This window comes from Dreissena polymorpha, chromosome 3 (genome assembly GCF_020536995.1).
Source record: "Dreissena polymorpha isolate Duluth1 chromosome 3, UMN_Dpol_1.0, whole genome shotgun sequence".
NCBI lineage: Eukaryota > Metazoa > Mollusca > Bivalvia > Myida > Dreissenidae > Dreissena > Dreissena polymorpha.
The window spans coordinates 16,270,576-16,288,731 of NC_068357.1; the positions used below are offsets into that span (position 1 = coordinate 16,270,576).

General features: G+C 36.4%; 1 protein-coding gene across 1 annotated transcript in view; it reads left to right on the forward strand.

Moving 5' to 3' along the window:
• LOC127872058 (uncharacterized) overlaps nt 1-18,156 on the forward strand; it is a 59,597-nt gene that overhangs the window by 28,337 nt on the left and 13,104 nt on the right. Inside the window, exons 2-3 of the mRNA XM_052415393.1 lie at nt 13,952-14,068; nt 17,915-18,055. Of these exons, the coding sequence (XP_052271353.1) occupies nt 13,952-14,068; nt 17,915-18,055 (258 nt within the window). The remainder of the gene's footprint in view (nt 1-13,951; nt 14,069-17,914; nt 18,056-18,156) is intronic.

An 18,156-nucleotide genomic window follows, 5' to 3' on the forward strand; every position in this document is an offset into this window, starting at 1 on the left:
GTAAGAAAATTTAGAATGTAAGAGAAAATACGCTGGTTTTATGGTGTTTAAATCGATTAGAAATAGCAAAACCTAAAGACATTATCTCAAGTGTGATTTTCAAAAGATTTTATATGAATGTACACACACGGTAAAACTAGTCTATTAAAATGAAATACCTTCATTGGTTCTCATGTTTTTAATATTTATTAAACATAGGTATTTGTGAACATTTGTTGTTATATAATATTGAAATGTACACGCATACTGAACATAAAATCATTAGCACAACGGCTAAGTTGGTTTTTACTAAGATTGCAATAGTGTTTATTTTATTATTATGAATCTTATGAGGATAATTTTGAAAGTATGACACAGAGTATCTGAAGAAGATATATACATAATCACATATGTTGTTGTTGTTGTGGTTATTGTTTCAATATTTTTATGAGTATCATACATTCAATGACGAATAGCTATTAATTTGTCATACAAACACCATAATTATTATTGGATTGCGGAGATTAAACAAATCGATTCCCTAGTAACTGATATAACTGATACATTTTTTGAGCGACAATTTGAAACTAAATCTAGTATTATTTAAATTTGATTATTTTAATTGCAGACTTTTTTTATTAACCCCAATTATTGTGTACGCAACGTTTCTTTTATTTAAATCGCTGAGTACGAAGCATCAAGCTATTTTTAATTAATTGACAGTGATCTTTAATGTATGTCATAATATAAATTGAAATCAATCTTAATTAAAGCTTGAGCGGTTGGTTTGTAATAAGTTTTGTAAATGTTGCTGTAGGATATGTATGCACAATAAATACTAACGCTCTGGCATATTGTGATGGTGATATGATTATATATTGCACAATGAATATGTGATGATGTTCTTGTGATAATATTGAGGCTATAATTAGTTTTTGAATTAAGCTAGCTAATTTCAAATAAGATACAAACACATCCCAATCCTAAAATTATCAGTAAGTTATAGTATTGTTTGCCTCTAGGCGCATAATTAATTGAAGGCCTAGTTTATCTGTTAATCCTCGCCCCATGTGGTGTCCCAGTGGGTACACTGATATTAATACACGATGTATTGGTCCACAATTAAATCTCTTATAAAAACATGTCTCTCAGGTGACTGAAAAATGGCTGTGTAGATACAACAAATACTACTACAACGGAGACTAAGATAACACATGTTACAATTAATTTGTCTTCCTTGCGTTCTTCTTATACGACAAACACTTCTAAAACAAAAAAAAGCAAAAAGCCGCTACTGCTACTGCTTCGGCTACTCTTACTGCTACTGCTACTGCTGCCGCTGCCGCTGCCACTGCCGCTGCCACTGCCGCTGCCACTGCCGCTGCCACTGCCGCTGCCAGTGCTGCTGCTGCTGCTGCTACTGATAGTGCTACTGCTACTGCTACTGCTACTGCTACTGCCACTGCTACTGCCACTGCCACTGCTACTGCCACTGCTACTGCCACTGCCACTGCCACTGCCGCTGCCACTGCCGCTGCTGCTGTTGCTTCTGATAGTGCTACTGCTGCTGCTGCTGCTGCTGCTTCTGCTGCTGTTGCTGCTGCTACTGTTACTGCTACTGATACGGCTACTGATACTGCTACTTCTACTGCTACTGCTAGTGCTCCTGCTACTGCTACTGCTACTGCTACTGCTACTGATTCTGCTTCTGCTACTGCTGCTGCTGCTACTGCTGCTGCTGCTGCTACTGCTACTATTGATAATAATTCTCCTTCTACTTCTCTTTCTAATATTGCTAGCGATGCTTAATAATTTATTTTTAAAAGTATCATCTTGTTAAAACAGGAAAGAACTGTTATATATGTTTTCTTAAAGGGATCTTTTCACGCTTTGGTAAATTGACAAAATTGAAAAAAGTTGTTTCAGATTCGTCAGTTTTCGTTTTAGTTATGATATTTGTGAGGAAACAGTAATACTGAACATTAACCATGCTCTAATATAGCCATTATATGCATCTTTTGACGATTTTAAAACCTAAAAATTATAAAGCGTTGCAACGCGAAACGATTGAATAATTTGGAGAGTTCTGTTTTTGTCGTTAAATTTTGTGAAACTACGAAGATTGCTTTTATAAGGTATAAAATACGTCGAGAATGTGTACTCGGCGGAATAGCTCTGTAGGCTTAAGCGTTTATACTACAGGACTCTGCCAGGACTCCAGGGGTCACTGGTTCGAACCCTGCTCCGGGCAATGTACATTTCCTTTTTTTTTTTCTTTCTTGATTTTTTACTGGAGCTTTTATGATCCAATGTTTACATTTATCAATATAAAGCATTTAATAAATAAGTTTAAAACAAATGCCAAAATCTGTGAAAAGGCCCCTTTAAAGGTGTAAAGAATCTAAACTTTTCTGCGATTAAAGTTTTATTTAACTGGATTAGTATAGGCCACATAACAGACGCTTTTGTACTGATTTGTACTAAACAACATTTTGTCATAATCAACAGTTTTAACATGCCGCAGTTTCCTTGGAAGTTGACCTTTGATTGGAGTTATGTATAAAACATTAACAAGGTATTTGTTGACAGTTTGTCCTGTCACAATTATATATTAGTTGAGCCAAACGTGTGATAAAGATCCCTTTTGGGGTGGCGATAAATACTATTTATATTGTTCAACAGTGAGAGACTGAGAAAACATATGTTACAATTAATTTGTCTACTTTGCCTGCTTCTTCTTTATATATTTTTCTTGCTAATCGTTTAAGTTTAGTTTTAGTTAAGTAGGTATATCAATTTACATTTTTTGATAGATATTTATTTGGATAGTAATAGTATGTTTTATTTGACTTGACATCATTGAACCGGTTTATTCATTGATAAGATCGGGATCTCCACAGGTGTTTAATCTCGATTGTTAGGTGGGGAGAAGGGTCCGAATGATAATGTTGTCGTCGGCTTACGAATCACATTTCACAAGTTTTAGACAAATATGCATACGTTATAAACCTAATTTAAGTATTACATAGATAATAACTTATCTTTATTTTGATGAACTACGTTTAAGGTATAAAACTATAATTATCTATGTGTTGTGTGCCGCATACATACCATCTTGCTTTTTTTAAATTTGATCACAACGGTCCGAAGTCATAAACATTCATTATGCATGGTTGCTAAAGCACAGTGTATACTAACTAACCTATGTTTATTGTTGTTTGCTAGGGTTATTATTATTATGTTTTATTTTTTTTATTTTGGGGGGGTGGGAGGGCTTTTATAGAAGATTTCAACTAGTCCTTCAATTAACGAAAAAAAATATTGGTATAGGAAATATAAAAGAGTAATAGACAGCTTCATTCATGCTGTTCTATTATGGTGTTTTAACGCATATAATTATGTATGGTTGATGAAGCACATTGTATGCTACCGATGTTTATTGTTGTTTGATGATGATGTTAAGTTGGTGTTGCTGTTGTTGTTAATGATGATGATGAGGAGGAGGAGGAGGAAGAAGAAGAAGAAGAAGAAGAAGATGATGATGATGATGATGATGATGATGGTGGTGGTGGTAGTAGTGACGACGACGACGATGATGATGATTTTGATTATGATAATGAGATTTGAATTAAATAAATGCGCAAAGATTTTTCTTTTTAGCGGCCAAATGCAGATATCTGCGCTCGGCCGCTGTAAGGGTTATGCAATATTTGCAATCAACATAGGAGTCAATAGCAGATACCAAGCACCATATGCTTATGAGAAACAAAAGCAAAATATTGGCAATCGCTGAAATCTCGAATATGACTTAATCATTTTATTAAATGAAAACCGGTAACTATTTTAAACGGTTATTATATTGCAACAACTTAGCGGTGTTTATCCAAAAGACCATTGTTATAATTACAGGGACGTCAATAGGCCAAACTATGCAGGAAATATGATTTGAGTCGTCAAGGATAGATTTTGAGATCAATGTACGTCCGATGAGATTTAAAGGGAGTTGGAGGCGTAGGGACAGATTCGTTCGAGTACGCGATCATTTGAGAACAAATTATGTTGAAGCTTTATTGGAATTCCGGAAATTTGCGATCGGTACCGATTTTTCCTGGTTCTTTTTTATTGATTCTGATAAGTTAGCGGCCGGCACGGACATGAATATTAACTGACGAAAACCTCTTCGCTACTTTCCGAAAATCTTCGACATGTTGCAAATATCCGTAATATTCCGCATTGTACTCACCAGAAATTGCAACTAGAAAGACTACAATAAATCAATTAGCTACGGCTCGGGCGGGGATTTACCTTTTATCCCTGTAAGGGACCTAATGCCCCAGACTACCGGCTATTTTTTCCGGAATTCGAACTTGATACACTCGATATCCCTGAATTAAATATTTATATCCGCAATTTTGATCTCTAGAGTGCTGACTGTTAGTATTGTATTTGACTGGAATGACTGTCGATTATGTGTTTTTAAGATTAAAACAAGCTTACGAAGAACTTTGTGTTTGCTTTTTTGTACGCTTTCTTTTTAAAAATGTATTGTCCGCCACGGACGCAACAATTGACCAAATGTACCAGATTGTGGTCTCTTTAAAGTGCTATGTTTTTACTGCCGTGATATCTTTAACAAACTACACATTATTGGTCGTGGACGTTTTATACTCTTATTGAATTTGTTTCCCCAAAATATGCTCTTCTATTAGTAGATGTTTAGGTGACGATGTTCTAATTATAGATCTTACACGGCCAAGAAACACTAGATAGGTCTTTGCAAAGAGAGCTGTTGGATATCGTGAATGCGTTCAATGTGGCCTGTTTATTTCAGAATGCTATGTGCAATGTTTTATGGGGATTTATATCAAATTGCCAATTGCAAAATTTGATTTAATTCATTCGGACCTACAAGCGGGAAACTTCTTCATTAAAATTCAATGGGCTTTTAAGAAGTTCGTTGAAAGGCCAAATTTGACGTTAAACAGCAACGCCGAAAAAATTGCTACTCAGTCTTATTTATCACTTTTTTTGTAAGATTTACCAGTAGACGTTCTTCAGTGAAATTAAGCAAACACACAGTGCCGACAAATATGGAAGGGTATTTAGGTAAAAATTACATCCTTCTTTGTGACTGTGTCATGATTCTTGATGGTACTTTCAATTAGTATGTAGACACCTTTTCATGCTTGATGACACTTACATCTTGCCTGATGTCCAATGTCTATTTACATTCTGCTTAATGGTATCATGCATGTGTACAGATGCAACATTCTTGTTCGTTAATTGCATGCTGCATATGTGTATGTTGGTTTGTGCAGAGAGACTTGTGCAATAGGCGCAGTGCATAATGAAATCAAATATTAATGCGTTTAATAAATTAACGCGATGGTAAGATGTGAGTTTCACCCAAGCACAAAGCAACATACTATCATGCATGATACAATGATGTCAATTGACAGTCATTCCGAAATGCTACGGAGGACTACGGAAATTTACGGCGTATAACGGAAATTTTATGTTATAGGAGAAGTTGCGCACCTTTGTAAGATATTTGCTACTGAACCGAAATTAACCGCGTGTTTGTAGTCTTAACTTTTTTTTGGTTAATGACTAACCATAATTTTTGTACAGTAATTTACCTTCAATAACCAAAGAAAGTCTATGGATATATTTCAATATATGCTACTAATGCATGTATGCAGAGCTCCAGATAAGACGCTTAAAGTCGTAAAAAATTGAATTAAATTTAGTAAAAAAGTAGACTTAAATTCTGTGCGTACGGTTACACATTGGAAAAATAAAATAAGAATTCAAAATGTGTGATCATGCGTAAAACTCTATATCAATGCATATAATGTAAACATTTTATCAATGAGTTCCCACTCGTCTAGGCCCTCATTACAATTATGAAATCAACAGCACTTTAACGTTATTATGAATAACAGACCATCTTTACAACAGTCGAAAAGCCGAATGTTTTCCATTATCTGGTCCTTTTATCGCAAAAAGTCTGCTGTAACCCGGCAATTGTCATTAGCTCTTCTTAGACTATAAACCTAAATGCGGATGTGCCAAAAATTATATTTACCTGAAAAAAAAGAATTAATAATAGACTTTAAGGCTGGATTATTATAGAGTGTAAACCAAGATTGTGCTGAAAAAGTTATCTGGAACTTTGCATGTATGTTGAGAGGAAATCGATTACATAATTTCTAATTTACTAGAGTACTTTTATATTGCACCACATAAAATGCTTTAAAACTATAATATTGAAGTGCACATATAAACTTTATTATAGATGGGTAGGTATTTCGTGTCAATCTCTTTCACATATGAAAGAGCTGTTGGTCATGCTGCTTTAAGTACATATAGATGCATGACACAATTTAGATTAAGCAAAATAAAACACTAGGTATTTGCCAAGAGTCAAATATATACGAGCAGTAAGAGCGTAATCGTGCACAGCGAGACTTACTCATGTAGAATTGAAACTCTTATTGCTTTCTTTCGAAATAATTTCATGTGTCCGATCTAATATGCAATATGCCCGGTGTTTTTTTTTTGCGGATTAATGTTCCGTTTTAGATCCATAATTAACGAATGCCTCAATATTTTCAAAAATTAACACCGGAATAATGTTCACCGACATTTTTTCATACAGATTGGATATAAATATTATAGAGCTTAACAAAAAATACATTAAGCCCTGTTCTCCCGGCACACGTGCTGGACACACAGGTGGTTAGCGTGTGGCTATGATAATAATTAGTGAAAACATCTTTTTGAATGATAAATAATCATATTAAAACGAAAAATCAAATTTTCTATAAAAAAAAAATCACTACCGTTTTATATATAACAAGGTATCCAACTCGAAATCATCCGAAAACGGGGTGCATCGTTTTAGCAGCCATTACTAAATTAATTTTGCAACGATTTTCATGACCCGGTCTTATTCAACGCAGAAATGAATTTCCTTTTAGGAAATGTATATATATTGTTATATTTCTACACATGCTGGGTCAAATTTTAAGAAATAAAGCTATACATAATTCGCTTGACCCAGTTGTTATCGATCAGACCGTATTTATGAATGAAATCTCCAGTTGTAAAGACACAACTCCGCATTGGAGCAATGAAATCACTCTTGTGTTTAAAATGTCAGTTGGTTGAAATGTATGTAAACAAAGGTTTGAAAATGCGCTGGACAGTTAGTTTTGATGCATAATTCTACGGCAAGCACGGTAAGAATGTTTTTTTCATACGTTTTATTGAATTATGGTATCGAGGTTCGTGAACTTTGCAGGGAAAATGCCCATTTCTCCGTGAAGATTTCAGTCATGAATACTGTCTGATCGATCACAGCTGGGTCACGCGAGTTGTGTATCGTGTTATTTTTTAAAAGTTGACCCAGTATTTGTAAAAATATTGCAAGACATATACATTTCCAGAAAGGAAATTTATTTCTGCGTTGAATAAGACCAAGATCGTGAAAATCGCTGCAAAATTGATGAAGTAATGGCTGTTTAAAACGATGCATCCCGTTTTCGGATGATTTCGAGTTGGATACCTTGTTGAATATATATTTAACTTATTTTTTTTAAGAAAAGTTGATTTTTCGTTATAATATGATTACTTATCATTCCAAAATATGTTTTCACTAACTAGTATTATAGCCACACGCTAACCACCTGTAGCTGGACACTTTTAAAAAACACTATACAAATTCAAGTACTTATGCACTTAATTGATTGTAAACAATGACGGTTGAAATCCGTGCGTGGGAATTTTTCTGGTAACCAAGAGCGAAGTCAACGTTCATGACAAACCTGTTTATATGACATTTATTTATTGATTTTTACCAACTTGATTGAAAATTATGTTTTATGATATTTTAATACATGTAGATGAAGTAGTTGTTTTCTCAACGAGGAGTACACTAGTTGTACAGTACTAGACACGAGTACCGTAATTACTCTATGTTTTCGGACACTCTAAGTTTTCGGACACCCCTGTTTTTAGCAAAAATAATTATTTTCCGTGACTCTTAATTTTCGGACACACGAGTTTTCGTCCATAATTAATGTCTCTAAGTTTTCGGACAGTATATTTTACAGCCCTATTTTACTAAATTTCGGTCCTGTTTTCGATATCTTATGACACTTCGATCATGGGGTTTTACAACCAGATTAACATCATCAAATATGGCAGGTGCATGCCTGAGGGCAACGGACCATTACATTTGCGTTATTGGGTAAATAACCTTGTAAACCGGTATTAAACAATGGTTTCGCCCGATAGCATAAGCGTTATGACAATTACCAGGGGTAGTGTCAATTAACAGTTCAATTATCTACCGCAATGTTACGACCCCTTCTCAGTAAAATAACTTTGACAAATACTAAACGCTTCTAAGTGTGATGCACCCTATTGTATGTTTTACGAACAATGGAAGGTATTAGACAACAACTATCGGAAATGAACAAACGAAGTATTCATAGTTTGCTTTTTTATTGCTTTAATTACAGGTTCATACTAGTGAGTTTCGGTACATCACATGCTCATTTCTGAACTCGTTGGTCAAAGTACAACCTTGTTGTAACTTTCTGTTAAATAAATTAAGCATTGAAAATTATTTAAAATGCAGTGCAAACATATATAACTGTAATTTTTACTATACGGCATGGTATTTTACAAGCGCGTTCTATTACCGGTAGTCATTGATACAATTGACGCTATTTTCGGACACTTCAATTTTCGACTCTAAGTTTTCGGACACCTGTATTTTGTGACTATTTTTCGTATCTAAGTTTTCGGACAAGATAAAAATTAATTATTTTTAAGTGTCCGAAAACATAGAGTTATTACGGTACTTGTAACTTTCAGGTTTCTCTGTATACCACAGACATTATAAAGTCATAAAATGATAAATATGTGTTTATAGAAATTGTAATTATAGCATGGTAAACAGACTAGAGAAATCTGAAAGTTTCACGCACAGGTCTGTGGCAATGGGGGTTTGGGCTACTTTATAAATATGAGGTCGATATGCAATGCACATCGGTAGATTACGTCTACTGTAATTATTTGGACTAGGGAAGGGCCACAATTCCAACACATCAGCCCCGTTATGTTCTGAATAAAATACATGTATAATTTCTTGGGTGCCAATTGCATCTTACAAATATCAAAAACATTCACGGCAGTCAATTCATTGTGTAAACTTACTGGTCTTCATGGCAATAATGAACGTATTTAGTTTAATGGAGATTATATTACGAAGGGAGCTAATTCAGCTTATTCAGTTTACTAGTCAAAATGATTCGGATGTTTTCGCTTTTTTTTCCGAAAAGTAATTTATTCAACATACGGAAAATAAACGCGCGCCACCTGATGTCATAATTTAGTAACTTGCATTCTGCTTACTGCCTGTTGCTAACTGCCGTTGTTAATGACGCTTAGTGGCAAAACCGATTATGACTGGTTTCAGGAATAATGAACACACAAACATTGGATAGTCACCAAGCATGTTGAAACAATCATCAAGTATAACCGATAGAGAACAAGCATGTTGGAACTGTCATGAAGCATGTTAGAATAAAAATCACGCATAATGTAAATATTATTCATGAATGATGTAATGTTGCAGCAATCATCAAGTATAAACGAATAGACAACAAGCATGTTGGAATTGTCATAAAGCAAATTAGAATAAGCATCAGTTATAATGTAAATATTCACCACGAATGATGTAACTTTTACCTAAATATCCTTCCATAGACATGTGTTGTTACTAAAATAGACATATAGATTTGAGCATTGGGAGTGACCTAATCATATTGTGCTTTAGCAGTATTACGGAATACCGTTAGTGCCATCGTGGTTACACATTAAAATCCAGAGGGCGAGAACGCGAGAACGCGATAGTACGTTGGCGACAATGTGACAATACGATGATGACAGGGTGACAATACGATGGCGACAATGCGATAGTACGATGGCGACAATGCGAGAACGCGATAATACGATGACGACAATCAGACAGTGCGATGACGACAGTGCGACAATACGATGGCGACAGTGAGATAGTACGATGGCGACAATACTACAGTTCGATAGTGCGATAATACGATGACGACAGTGCGAAAATACGATGACGACAGTGCGACAATACGATGGCGATAGCCGACAGTGCGATAGTACGATGGTGCCAATGCGATAACGCGATAGTATGATGGCGGCAATTCGAAAATGCGATGGCGACAGTGCGACAATACGATGGCGACAATGCGATAGAACGATGGCGACATTGCGATGATACCACGGCGACAGAACGATATGACTATCGCATTGTCGCCCCCGTACTTTCGCACTGCCGCCATTGTATTGTCGCACTGTCGCATTGTCGTCATCGTACTAGCGCGTTTTCGCAATCGTACGAACGCATTGTCGACATCGTATTGTCGCACTGTCGTCATCGTACTTTCGCGTTCTCGCATTCTCGCCTTCTGGATTTTAATGAGTAACCACGGTGGCCCTAACGGTATTTTGTACAGTAAAGTGCGTAAAATCTGGTTTGGAATAACAATTTTTATGCCGAAAACAGATGTTGAAAACCCGACTTTGTTTTATAAGTAGTAGTCTAAATATACAATGAGTTTTTCCGAGCATTAAATAAACATATTAAAATAAAATTCATGTTCGTATCAGTTGAAGTTCTTGTTAATAGTAGAAGCAAAGAACACAATAAAACGCTGATTGGCCTTACTAATTTGAGGCAAGAAAAAACACATCGCGCTATTATATATAACATATAACGCGCATCCGCAAAGTTCGAGCGCCCGTCTCGGTGCCGTCGTTTCCGGTGAAAGTTTCGCACAGGAGCTACCGAGTTTGGATATGAGACCACGAATCATGGCTTGACTTTATATATCAGTCAGCGTAGTACCTGACCAGACTGCGCGGTTGGACAAGCTAGGATGGACCAACTTCGGCCGCATATGACATAAGACCCATTTTCGCATGACGCGGGTCATCTGACCTTTATAATGTGTATATAGCTTTGAATGGAATTTGCACATAGTTTTTGGCATGGACTTATTGTTATGTTAATGTGTTGCACGCTTTCAAAAGCAGAGGGCATATATAAGATCAATTATACTACGGAGTTCATTTTCTGTTGCAAAATGAAATGCAATAAAGATTGTTACTCAGCGGTGTGTACAGTATGACAGCGTTGTCTGTCTGCGATGCATTTATACTGGTTCTACGCTGGCATACTCACCAATTGGACTCAACCATCTGCTCGAACAAGAAATGATAACTCATTTAAAAAATATTCATGTTATTTATATTCAATTTATTATTCAAAATTATAATTATTATTTCCTTTATTGTTGTTTTTCGCATTAAGAAACTTATTCGGCTTACGAAACTGAAAAATCCCATTGGAAAAATATCCCATGGGAGAAAAAATCCCATGGGAGAAAAAATCCCATGGGATTTAAAAATCCCATGGGATTTTTTTTTTTTTTTAAACACGACTAAACGCATTAAAATATCGTAGTTGTTCATCATTTCATAAAATATGATGTTTCTGAAAGTTTCATGAATAAATCTCTCAAAATAAGAAAAAAATCCCATGGGATTTTTTTTCTCCCATTTTAAAATGGGATTTTTTTATTACTAAATATTTTTATATATAATTGGCATAAAACCAATATACAGTCCTTAAATAACGTTAAAATACTTGCAAACGCAAATGAAACACGTGTTTTAAAATGTTCAAAATCCCATGGGATTTTTCTCCCATTTGCAAATTATGGGAGAAATAAAATTCCATGGGAGAAAAAATCCCATGGGAAAATCGAAAATCCCATGGGAAAATGCAAAAATCCCATGGGAATCCCAACTTTGCTTATAAATTTCATAGTGAAGAAAACGCGTTTTTTGAGTGAAAATAACCAATTATTAATCAACGATAAGACTTTTATCGCATACTATGTCTCAAAGTAGCAAATCTTTAAGAAAAAGGGTACTTAAGTTTGCGAAATTTCGGTTTCGCAAAGTTTTTCCGGTGGCCGTTTTTGGCAAATGAATAAATTCCTTTCACAAGTAAATTCTTCCTTTTTCACAATGGTTCTTTTTGTCTTTATCTACAGATGTGTTAACACGAGTATAAAGTGAGTAATGGGTTATATGTATTTGATATTTACTTCCTTCTTTTACAGCAATAATAAAATCATTTCAAGAGAGGAAGGAGTCTTTGAAAACTGGCGAATGCACAATTGTGGTAGCAGGTAACACGATTTTTGTCCATCGTAATAGAACTTTGAGCATGTTCAAGCTAAAGCAAACTCAAGAATTCCTGCTAACGATTGAGTAGCATTCAACGTTTCCAATATTTAATTTGGTCGATAGTTTTGGACTCTAACTGCCCAATTACAAAGTTAGTTGAGTAGAGGCACGACATGCCAAACTTTACATCTCTTGAGTTTGCTTTGACTTAAATTCTCAAAGTTATATAACCTTAGGGCCAGATCTGTCTATTCTCTCTATTTAGAAAAAGCATACACACAAAAACCCATTCAAATATTTAGATAACAATTCTTTGTATAACTCTGCGGTTCCTGCAGACGCTATTTTGTTTCTTGCATCAGGCAAAAATTGTAAACCTTGTGTTAAAAGGAGAAATAGATCACAAAAAATAATATCTCATTTAGTCCAAATGTTTTCAAGGGCTTAGTATGATGATTTGTAAAACAGCAAATATAACTTACTATAAACGATTAAAAGAAAACAGATTTCAAATCATCTGTTGCAAATTCAAAGCCAACATATAACGTCTGTTCTACTTCGACCTGACATCAAACCAACATATAACGTCTGTTCTACTTCGACCTGACATCAAACCAACATATAACGTCTGTTCTACTTCGACCTGACATCAAAGCCAACATATAACGTCTGTTCTACTTCGACCTGACATCAAACCAACATATAACGTCTGTTCTACTTCGACCTGACATCAAACCAACATATAACGTCTGTTCTACTTCGACCTGACATCAAACCAATATATAACGTCTGTTCTACTTCGATCTGACATCAAATCAACATATAACGTCTGTTCTTTTTCGACCTGACATCAAACCAACATATAACGTCTGTTCTACTTCGACCTGACAACAAACCAACATATAGCGTCTGTTCTACTTCGACCTGACATCAAAGCCAACATATAACGTCTGTTCTACTTCGACCTGACATCAAACCGACATATAACGTCTGTTATACTTCGACCTGACATCAAACCGAAATTGCAACGTCGTTTTGACGTTGGACCAACATAGTGTTTGCTATTTTATAACATGAAAGCATCAGATAAAGAAGAAAACAGTGTTACATGAGAGGTCATTGTAGGCGCTTCAATTACAATTCATTAATGTTTCTTTATTTGGTGATGTAAGGATTATTTTGAAATAATAATAATGAGCGCGAGTTGTCCAGTGGTAGACGTAGGCCTATGGTACCACGGGTTCCGATATCGAGCCCTATTAGCAACTGGGTGAACAATTTTCGGAACTAATCAACGGATCAGTCCAAGTACTGGTGTAGTGCCCAGGAATCATACAAAGAGGGTGATTCATATCAGGTTTAAGCTTCCGTTGAATGAGTTTAAACTAAAAAATTAATCCATATAGACAGATAAAGATATAGGGGTATTTGCACAGTTACCTTTCTTAGTTTTTATCAATAGCCTATGTTGTGGGTACTCATTAGAATCATCTCCGTGGGACGATTCTAATGGGCACCAACAGCATAGGATTTAAGGGACAACACGTGAGTGTAAAAGGTCATTTTTCTCCCCTTATGTCTTCCCTTGACATACTAATAAAATGCTAAATCTAATCACGTAGGTGAAGTTGGTGCAGGTAAAAGCAGCTTCATCAACTTGTTGCTGGGTTGTCAGCTGTTCCCGACAGATCCCCTGAAATGTACGAACACCGTGTGCGAAATACGCGTCAGCGATAATGGAGTGAAGGAGGCCATCGCGTTCTACAAGCCTGAATCCACGGACGATGGACAAGTGAGAACACACCCACCGAAAAAAATAAGATTGGGTAATATATCACGACGTTTTCCCATTAACAAACAAAAACAAGATTTTACGGGTGTGTTGCAGATGACTTTAGAAATCATTGTGCTCAAATGTTTCCCCACGACGATGTCTCCATTACCAAAGCAATTTCTTCATATGTTACTACGATTTTCAACTGTCGTCTGCAAGCGCTTTCAATTTGGGAGAGTCAAACATGTGTCGTTTGATAAAGGGTTATTACACATCAAGACAGGATTAATTCGTTAACAAACGACAGTGTTAGAGGAGGTTGTAGATGACAATAAAACTATAATAGAGTATGAAGAAATTGATTTTGATAGATAAAAAAGCATTGTTGGATAATCATTCCGCTGGATTTGGATATAGCAATGACATCTCTCATCCAGTTTTCTTGTCAGTCACGTAGTTTGTTAGCGCTAAATCTTATACACTATTCAATGGTTTTTAACCTTACAAACGTGAGATCCATTATATGTCATTGTGCATGAAGCAAATTGTTTGCGGATTGGATGATGCATCATAGTGTCATGGGCATAGTTTATGTGTAAACGTTTAAATGATTAAATACCATTAATGTTTAGCATAATGGCTTGTCACCCAGACAAAGTCGGTTCAATCCTTAATGGTGGAACTTTTATTTTTGGCCTTCCACTGATTACTTAAAAAAAACTTAAATGAATTAAAAGAAATTATCCTTAAAATAAATATAGGATGCATATTGAAGATAACAAGTACTGGAACCCTGTGTGAACTCAACACTTTTCATCATGTTAAAGCATTTATTTCGAAATGCCTTAGGGCATATATTTCGCCGTTCTGAGGTAATCTTGTTTTAATACTGACAAGTCTTCATTGACAAGGAGAGAACAAGTCAATCGCGCTGTCCAGTGATAACACTAGTACATGATTGTCGTTTGAGAGAACAAGTCAAGCGCGCTGTCCAGTAATAGCACTAGTACATGATTGTCGTTTGAGAGAACAAGTCAAGCGCGCTGTCCAGTGATAACACTAGTACATGATTGTCGTTTGAGAGAACAAGTCAAGCGCGCTGTCCAGTGCTAACACTAGTACATGATTGTCGTTTGTCCAGTGATAACACTAGTACATGATTGTCGTTTGTCCAGTGATAACACTAGTACATGATTGTCGTTTGTCAAGCACGCTGTCCAGTAATAACACTAGTACATGATTGTCGTTTGTCAAGCGCGCTGTCCAGTGATAACACTAGTACATGATTGTCGTTTGTCAAGCGCGCTGTCCAGTGATAACACTAGTACATGATTGTCGTTTGAGAGAACAAGTCAAGCGCGCTGTCCAGTGATAACACTAGTACATGATTGTCGTTTGAGAGAACAAGTCAAGCGCGCTGTCCAGTGATAACACTAGTACATGATTGTCGTTTGAGAGAACGAGTCAAGCGCGCTGTCCAGTGATAACACTAGTACATGATTGTCGTTTGCAGATGCTTTCAACTTGGACAAGTTTAAAAAAAAATACGATGAAGTGAAGGGTCAATACCCTTATTTATATCGTCGGTCTCGTTTGAAAAGGACGTTAAAGCTGCATCTTTAACAAGCTACAGTTACGTCCTTTTCGATCAAGCCCGACGATAAACTACTGCATTGTTTGTGTGTAGATTCCTTGAAGGGTATTCAGGAGTTTAAAGACCATGTTACGGAGGCCAATGATGATGACGAAAACCCCTATGAGAGAGTGGAAGTTTATTGGCCATTCCAAATGCTTAGTGTAAGTCGTTACCCATCTCTTAACCCTTTTGTTATTACAGGCAGACGACTTTTTGTACAGCATTTAAAAACATGATGACTGTAGTAGAAGTTGCTAATAAATGTCATGACATTTTTAAGTCCACCTTACCCAAAGGCGGGACATGTTTCTTTTACTCTGCCTGTCTGTTTGTTTCTGGTGTGTTTGATGATTTGAAACTTTGCCATTTTTGAGCTGTTGCAGATAGCAACTTGATATTTCGCTTATGGAGCCGAAATTTTTGAAGGGTTGACAGGTCAAGGTCAACTTTCAAGGACAAAATTTGCGTCTAACTTTAACATTTACCTTAACTTTTGAGCAATTTCAAATAGCAACTTCATGTTTTGCATGCATAAGTATCACATACAGCCACACCATTTGCGGGGTGATTGGTCATGTGTAAGGTCATCCTTCAAGGTTAAAGGTCAAATCAAAGGCCAAAGAGGTAAGGGGGACATAGCGGTTTGACAAACGCATCTTGTTTCCTTGAATGCGTGATTTAGGTGTAACATATTAGAACCTTGATGATTTGATACTGTGGAATCTCGTTATGTCGAGGTCGGATAACCCGAACATCGGATATCTTGAAATAAATATTGATTCCCTTCTAAAATGTCTAACTGGTAATGTCTCTCAATTTCAAACCCATGCATGTTTCTAGGAGGAGCTTCTGTTGGAGCTTTCAGTATTACTTTCAACTTGTATTAAGCTATACTCACAAGAAGTGTTCATGAAAGAAACTAGTTAATTCGAAGTCCATTTATCTCGATGTCGTTTATCTGGCTTATTGGACTACGACATATCGAGAGTCCACTGTATCTGTCATCCTCAGGGTATCAATCTGGGAGGGCGAAATGGTCACTAGACGTCATTTTGTATAAGGCGTTCATATTAATGGTCACTAGACGTCATTTTGTATAAGGCGTTCATATTAATGGTCACTAGACGTCATTTTGTATAAGGCGTTCATATTAACTCTTTGCCAAACCAAAACATTTTGAACTGTACCACATTGAAAGAAGTTGCTGACGACATTTAGAATTGTAAAATAATATGAAGAAATTGCTTTGGTAGGTTTGAAATCAGTGTTGGATAAGGAGAAAAATTGCTCATTTGAGTCATTTAAAGAGCGTTTGCAACAAACCCGTAGAATGTTGTTATTGTTTGGTAAAGGGTTAACATGGTAGAGATGTATGTGTAAGCGGACCAGATAGCTCGATCAGTAGAGCGTTCTCACAGAATGTAGAGGGCCAGAGTATGAGCCATGACCAGACCGGAGCTCGATGCCGGGTCCTCTGATGGTGCAAATTCCTTAACTGAATGAGCTATCTCACCCGCTTTCATAAAGATAAGCATAGCGTCGGTCTCGATCGAGAATGACGTACCTCAAGCTTGTTAGAAACTGGAATACGTCCTTTACGATCGAGGCCGACGATAGTCTCATGTTGTCTCAATTGTTTCCCCTTTCAACTATCAAAATATACCGTTTTTGAAAGGGATTTTAGCATGTTTCCTCTTTGAATTGCCATGTCATCTGATGCAGAGTGTCTAAACTCGTTGTTGCCATGAGAAGCACGCATGAGTCTTGCCGCAGATGCCATTTGTAGACCTAGTGAGACAAGGAGAAATTGCTTATAAAGATTATCACCTGCATTTGTGACTTTGTTTTCAAGGGCTAAGGTTGTATAAGACGGCACATCTAAATTGCTACCTGATATAAAGTCGTCTTATGTAAATTGTAACGAATAAGTTAAAACAATAAATGGGTAGATAGAGAGCCGTGATATAATTCCTGGTCTTTTCTCAGACCCGCCTCAGCAAATGTTCTTCCCGGCGTTTAATGACGTCAATTTGACAGGATTTATAAGTCTCACACCGCTGGACAGGTGCGTTCATGTGGTAAAGTGGCTTGGATAGAATGTTGTGCAGTACCGGTTATGTAATACCTTAAGCATTGCTATGTGCAATCACCGCCATTATATAACTCAACAAATGCTCTAAAATGGCTTAGAACCCAAATCAAATTCAATAACTCTCTGATTGTTTCAGAAAGGTGTGGTCATTGTAGACACCCCTGGGATTGAGGGTGGCCAGAATGTTGACCAAAGTTTGACCAGGTACCTGAGCAAGGCCTTTGGGTTCATCTTTATAATCAACACAACTACAGCAGGGGGAGTACAACCATCCAGGGTATGTATAAGGCTGGTTTATCTCTTTACCAAACGACACATGTTAGCCTGTCCCAAATTGAAAGAGGTTGAAGACCACAAATACGATTGTAATCGAATATG